This window comes from Mytilus californianus, unplaced genomic scaffold (genome assembly GCF_021869535.1).
Source record: "Mytilus californianus isolate M0D057914Y unplaced genomic scaffold, xbMytCali1.0.p SCAF_5, whole genome shotgun sequence".
NCBI classification, from domain to species: Eukaryota; Metazoa; Mollusca; class Bivalvia; order Mytilida; family Mytilidae; genus Mytilus; species Mytilus californianus.
Genome location: NW_026262701.1, coordinates 24,225,705 through 24,232,981, shown reverse-complemented (window position 1 = coordinate 24,232,981; position 7,277 = coordinate 24,225,705). Strand labels below are relative to the sequence as shown.

General features: G+C 32.8%; 2 protein-coding genes across 4 annotated transcripts in view; one reads left to right on the top strand and one right to left on the bottom strand.

The window, feature by feature from the left end:
• Positions 1-227: 227 nt before the first annotated feature.
• On the bottom strand, positions 228-3,286 carry LOC127700810 (uncharacterized). 2 transcript variants are annotated; one of them, XM_052204482.1, is made up of 2 exons: positions 3,194-3,286; positions 228-951 (listed from the first exon to the last, which is right to left on the bottom strand). In XM_052204482.1, exon 2 carries the CDS (start codon positions 949-951, stop codon positions 361-363), a length of 591 nt encoding a protein of 196 aa, XP_052060442.1. In that variant the 5' UTR covers positions 3,194-3,286; the 3' UTR covers positions 228-360. The 2 variants fall into 2 exon arrangements, with proteins under 2 accessions (XP_052060442.1, XP_052060441.1); XM_052204481.1 differs by lacking the exon at positions 3,194-3,286 and adding an exon at positions 2,633-2,822.
• LOC127700812 (Golgi-associated RAB2B interactor protein 3-like) overlaps positions 2,824-7,277 on the top strand; it is a 144,713-nt gene continuing 140,259 nt past the window's right edge. Inside the window, exon 1 of one of the 2 annotated variants that reach the window (XM_052204489.1) lies at positions 2,824-2,880. The gene's annotated coding sequence lies outside the window, so the exon portion shown is untranslated. Of the gene's footprint in view, positions 2,881-3,439; positions 3,446-7,277 lie in introns of those variants that run through there. The other variant, XM_052204487.1, reaches the window with a different exon arrangement.

Below are 7,277 nucleotides of genomic sequence, written 5' to 3'. Positions count from 1 at the left end.
ACCATGATAGGGTCTGTCACACTGTCAGGTGTGAGCTTTTGTTGTATTTAAAATGACTCAGAATATAAGCAATAAAAGTTTGGCTATTTGTTTAGGGATGTGTTAATTATGTGTAGGGATTTTGTGTTATGTATTAATATATTCCTTCTTTTCCGTAGGTTTCCAATAAATGCATGAGGCTTACCATTGTTGTCGATGTTTTACAGTCAAAGGAAAATCAGACAGTATCGTTATTCACACAGTTTATTTTATTTTGAATTATACCTTACAATAAAAATTGGTCACGTGTAATATTACTTAACATTTTTAAAGTTAACATCGGACATATTATTATAATTGTTGTAGTGGCTTCATTCAGTTTCAGAGTGGCTGAACGTGTAAGAACAATTTGTCGGAGTCAAGTAGTGCTACATATTCGAGTTCAAATTTTTCATTCCAGGTATTCTCAATGACAACGTATGGAAGACTTCCACATGGTTTCACTATTACGTCAGCAACATTTGGATGAGAGATCAACTCTTTCAGAAGTATCCCATTTGATGGCTCCTCTGATGTTTCGTGTACTACTTGTTTCCAACAATCGTGTGTTATCTGATTCCCCCTTGAGTTGGTTCCGACAGTCAACAAACCTACAGGGCTTGATGACAATGTACCAGATGCTACAGCAATACTCCCAGCCATGACAGACCCAACACTTCCGGCAGACAAGCCTCCTATTAGCGCACCTGTGAAAGCATTTGCCGCAGTTTTAGTAGCAACAGCTCCAGCAATAGCTCCTGACGATGTACCAGTTCCCACAGCTGTTGCCATTGCTACCTTGAGAGGTTGAGATTGTATCCAAAGTTTAACACCTGAAGCAATTAATCCCGCAGCGGAACCCACAACTGCAGGTAAAGCATTCCCAGTAGAGGTGATTATAAACGCACATGAACCGGCTGTTAATATCGTCATCTACAACATATAATAAAAGAACAGAGTTCCAATGTCCCCAGCGTTGCACATATTTTATCTATCCAAGGTACAAGGGCAATAACTAGAAAAAACACGTTTTTTTTTCTTTAAAACTTTTTATTGATATCTTAAGGGAATGAAGGCTTCAAAGCAAATGCAATGTGATTTCCATTATAATTTATATTTCCAAGGGGCATAACTCGTTAAAAATATTTGATCAGGACTTTTTTTTCAAAAGTGTCAAAGACATTGCTGATATAAACCTATGATATACGTTTAATATAATTCTGGCAAGGATTGAACAAATGAGAGCGATAACATTGCAATTTTCCATATAATCAATATTTTCAAGGAGCATAACTCTTTTAAAAATAATTAATCGGCACTCATTTTTGAACTCTTCGGGTATATTGATGATATGAACCTATGATATCAATTTCATAAATATCTGGCAAGAATTGTACACATTTGAGCGATCTTAGCAATTTTCCATATAATTAATATTTCAAAGGGCATGACTCTTTTAAAAATTATTGATCGGCACTGATTTTCAAATTCGTCAAAGACATTGCTGATATAAACCTATGATTTAAGTTTCATATAATTCTGGTAGGAATTGTATATATGAGATCGCTAACAATGCAATTCTCCATATAATTTATATTTCCAACGGGCATAACTCTTTTAAAAATAATTGATCTGCACTAATTGAACTCGTCCAAAACATTGCTAATATAAACCTATGATATAAGTTTCATAAAATTCTGACAATAAGCGCTAACGATGCAATTTTCAATATGACTAATGTTTCCAAGGGGCACAACTATTATTATAATTGTTATATTGCAAAAGTGAAAGATTAACTTTATTGAAATTGTACATATGAGATTAAACTATATTGATTCACTCGATTTTACACTACGTAAATTTTTCGGACGCCATCACGAGTTGGTTGACCGTTATGGAATATCCGTTTCACAAATGACAACGCATATGTTCCAATTGTCGTAATTACAATCTCCCGTCCCCTTTTCCCCGAATGTGACCTACCAAATTAGACTTATCACCGGGTTTGTACTAACATGAGCAACACGACGGGTGCCACATGTGGAGCAGGATCTGCTTACCCTTCCGAAGCACCTGAGATCAACCCCAGTTTTTGGTGAGGTTCGTGTTGCTCAGTCTTTGGTTTTTTATGTTGTGCTTTGTGTACTGTTGTTTGTCTTTTTCTTTTTTTACCATGGCGTTGTCCGTTTATTTTCGATTTATGAGTTTGAATGTCCCTTTGGTATCCTTCGCCTCCATTTTTGTACATGTTTTTAGAATATTGTAAAAGATAATTCACAAATAACTGTAATAGACAAAGACACGGCATCCAGAGGTCAACATACGGGTTTCAATATCGGACAGGTGCATAAACAATATAATACAATGATGGATCAACCGACCATGTGTTAATTTGTCAAGGTTTCAACTGCATGGAGTCTATAAAAGTAAACAATTTTACAGAGACTATCAACTATGTGTCGGAAGTGTTTTTTCGTTCAATAAGGTAAACGGAAATTTCATAAGAAAATCAAAATAATCGCGTATAAACGTTTGCAGAATTAGACTGATGAATTAATGACCTGAACACAGTATATCTACTGAATTTAATAACTATTTATGTTAAAATACTAACCTTGTTTAAATGATGCCAAGCGACCACTGAATTAATCACCAAATGATAACAAAATTTTTCCATTTAAAAATAAATACAGTTGTTATCCAACATATGAAAATAACACCAGTACAATAACGGAAAATCGAATTGGAAAATTTCTTCTTACACTGACTTATAAATAGTAATCATTTATCAATTAAGTGATATATTGGCAATACAACGTTAATTTTTTTCTTACTTGTGGGTACTGACAAAACGGTAAGTCGGTAAGTATGGGAAATTAACATTCATGTTTAAAGGAAGATATCGTTGCAATTCTCTAATAGTTTTTTTTTTTTTTTTTTTTTATAAAGAATATCACTATTTATTTTTATGGCTGTAGATTACTTTTAAAATAAATCTAAATACTTTGAGATGATTCATTTAATATGCTAAAAACTCTTGTAAATAAAGAATAAGACTATACCTATTTTTATCTTGCATAGCTAAAATGGTCATTGCAACGACTGTTTGTATTGCTGCAAATATGCAGAGAGTTTATCTACTAAATTTAATAATTATTTCTGTTAAACTACTAACCTTGTTCAAATGATGCTAAGCGACCACTGAATAAACCCCAAATGATAACAGTACACTTCGATGAAAGTTTTCCGTTTAAAAATAGTTACTGTTTTTTCCAACATATAGTAAAATAACGCCAGTACAATAACGGAAAACCGAATTGGAAATTTCTTCTTACACTGATTTATAAATAGTAACCATTTATCAGTTAAGATATATATAGGCAATAAACCTGTAATTTTATTCTTACCTGTGGGTTCTGACGAAACGGTTAGTATGGTAGATTAACATTCATGATTAAAGGAAGATATCGTTGCAATTGTCTAATTAAGGTCTTTCCACTCCGTTAGGAAAGACCTTATTGTTTTTCTAATGTTTTTTCTTTTTTAAGGTCTTTCCACTCCGTTAGGAAAGACCTTATTGTTTTTCTAATGTTTTTTTTTTTTCTTTTTTTTTTAAGGTCTTTCCACTCCGTTAGGAAAGACCTTATTGTTTTTCTAATGTTTTTTTTTTTTCTTTTTTTTTTTTTTTTTCTTTTTCTTTTTTTTTTTTTTTTTTTTTTTCTTTTTTTTCTTCCAACATTTTTTTGGGAATGCCCTCCCCCCGTTTCTGTTCAAGTTATCAAGACCAAATATGGACCATCGATAGACATCATCATGAAGTATTACCACATGACCCTGTTAAGGATTTCATCATCCCCTGTAGAAGTTATCCCCCTTTTATTGGATTTTTTCAACATGGCCCCCCTTCGTTGTTTTTGAAGATATCATGACCTTATTTTGACAATAGGTTGATCTCATCATGATGTACTACCATATGTGACTGCATAGGATTTCATCATTTCCTATGCGAGTTATATCCCCTTGAAGCGATTTCTTTCCTTTGCATTTTTCTCAAAAAGTATTAGAGATAGAATCGATTTGAAAACGGCAACATATACAGGAACTGATGGCAATGTTAATGAACATATAAAATAATTTTGTTATTGACCCTTATAAGGAGTTATTTCTCTTAAAAAAATATACACAATTTTTGAAAAATTGTATTTCGAGAACCCTAAGTCGTAGAGACTTGGGACCTACACCAATAATCTTAAGTTCATGTGACCTTCAATTTGCACCCAAGGTCAAAGGTCACAGAGTGCAAAAAAACTTTACGCTGCAATTTCAAGCTTGCATATTAAGAAAACCATAAGAGTTTGCTGCATACATACTGTGTATAAAATGTTCCTCTCGACGAGCTCTACATTTTATACATTAAGCTCAAAAATGTCCGACTGTCTGTTCAAAAGTTACATTAACATAATTCTTAAAACTATAGTAACATATGTATATCTTTTAAAAGGTAACAGATATTAACCTACTATAAACTGCAAAGATGATCAGTAATTCAAGGCCTTCAATTTGAGGTCAATGTCAGGTCATGATGAAATTTAACCTTGACCTTCAGAGTGTACTATGACCTTGACCTTGTGACATTTGAAAGGTCAAGTAGTCTTGAGTTGAATGGTGGTAGTCCCATGTCTCTACGACTTACGGTTCTCAAGTTTGATATTGCATCATATATTTGATAATTCATTGTGACCTTGATGAACTTTGGAAATGTCCAATTTTTTTTCTAAAATGTTGTCCTTTTACTGTAGATCATTTTTCTTTTAACAAATTTGAGATACCTGTTGTCGTTTAAGAGATAATGCACTTTGAAATTTTGCGAGCGGAGGCATGTATTTCTGAATCAACAACAGGTAACCATCTGAAATTATAAGAAATTGAAGAGTTTAACATGGTTATATGTTTGACAAAATACCAAAAACATTCAATGAAAAAAAAAACCAAAAAATCAATTTGAAATTTTCATGTTTTGCATTGACTTTGTAAGTTTCATAAGTTCTATTTATATAATTGATATTGCATCATTTATGGCACTTTGCCAAATGGGGTCATTTGATATATCAAATTGAAGGTCTTAACGAGCTCTACTCAAAAATGAAAATGTAAAACCCCCTTTTCATCCCAGGGGGAAGGGTGGGGTCATTTAGTGCAAAAAATTAAAACTTCTCAGATGGTTAGGTTGTCGCATATCAAATGAAAGTCCATAAAGCGTACATTTCAAATATCAAATTGACGTCCCCAAAAAATGGGTTGGTTGGGGTCATTGAGTGCAAAAAAAATAAATTTTCTTTTAAGGTAAGGTTGTTGTATATCAAATGAAAGGTCTTACCGTGTACATTTCAAATATCAGATTCCCGTCCTCAAAACATTAGTTGGATGGGGTTATTAAGTGCAAAAATCAAACTTTCTAGAACATGGCGTTGTCGCATATCAAATGAAAGATAATCAAGTCTAGATTACATATATCATACTTCCGATATCAAAAATGTAGGCGGATGGGGTCATTAAGTGTAAAAAGTGAAAATTTTCAGAAAGTATGCTTGTCGTATATCAAATGAAAGCTCTTAAAGAGTACATTACAAAAACATCACTTTTGCAGGAAAGACCTTTCAATTGTTTTACAAACAATTGAGATACTAGTTTTTTTTTCTTTTTCTTTTTTTTTTTTTTTTTTTTTTTCTTTTTTTTCTTCCAACATTTTTTTGGGAATGCCCTCCCCCGTTTTTGTTGAAGATATCAAGACCAAATATGGACCATCGATAGACCTCATCATGAAGTATTACCAGATGACCCTGTTAAGGATTTCATCATCCCCTGTAGAAGTTATCTCCCTTTTATTGGATTTTTTCGACATGGCCCCAACTCGTTGTTTTTTAAGATATCATGACCTTATTTGGACAATAGGTAGATCTCATCATGATGTACTACCATATGAGGCTGCATAGGATTTCATCATCTCCTATGCGAGTTATATCCCCTTGGAGCAATTTCTTTTATTTGCATTTTTTTTTAAAAGTATTACAGATAGAATCAATTTGAAAATGGCAGCATGTATAAGAACAAATGGCAATGTTAATAAACATAAACAATTATTTTGTTATTAACCCTTATAAGGAGTTATTTCTGTTGAAAAATTATACACATTTTTTTAAAATTTCTACTTCGAGAACCGGAAGTCGTAGAGACTTGGGACTTTTACCAATAATCTTTAATTCATGTGACCTTTAACTTACACCCAAAATCAAAGGTCACTGAGTGCAAAAAGAATTTACGCTGCAATTTCAAGCTTACATATTAAGAAAACGATAAGAGTTTGCTGCATACATACTGTGTATAAAATGTTCCTCTTGATGAGCTCTACATTTTATACATTAAGCTCAAAAATGTCCGACCGTCTGTTCAAAAGTTACGACGAGAAAATTCTTTAAAGTATAGTATTGTGTGCATATCTTTTAAAAGGTAACAGATATCAACCTACTATAAACTGCAAAAATGATCAGTATTTTAAGACCTTCAGTTTGAGGTCAATGTCAGGTCATGATGAAATTTTACCTTGACCATTCAAAGTGTACTATGACCTTGACCTCGTGATATTTGAAAGGTCAAGTGGTCCTGAGTTGAATGGTGGTAGTCCCATGTCTCTACGACTTCCGGTTCTCAAGTTTGGTATTGCATCATATATTTGATGATTCCTTGTGACCTTGATGAACTTTGGAATAGCCCCAATTTTTTATACAATGTTGCCCTTTAATTGCAGATCATTTATCATTTAACAGATTTGAGATATCTATTGTCGTTTTAGAGATAATGCAGTTTGAAATTTTGAGAGCGGAGGCATGTATTTCTGAATTAACAACAGGTAACCACCTGAAATTTTCAGAAAGTGAAGAGTTTAACATGGTTATATGTTTGACTAAATACCAAAAACATTCAATGAAAAAAAACTCCAAAAAATCAATTTGAAATTTTCATGTTTTGCATTGACTTTGTGAGTTTCATAAGTTCTATTTATACAATTGATATTGCATCATTGTTGGCACTTTGCCAAATGGGGTCATTTGATATATCAAATTGAAGGTCTTAATAAGCTCTACTCAAAAATGAAAATTCTAAACCCCTTTTTCATTCCAGTGGGAAGGGTAGGGTCATTTAGTGCAAAAAATTCAAACTTCTCAGATGGTTAGGTTGTCGCATATCAAATGAAAGTCCAT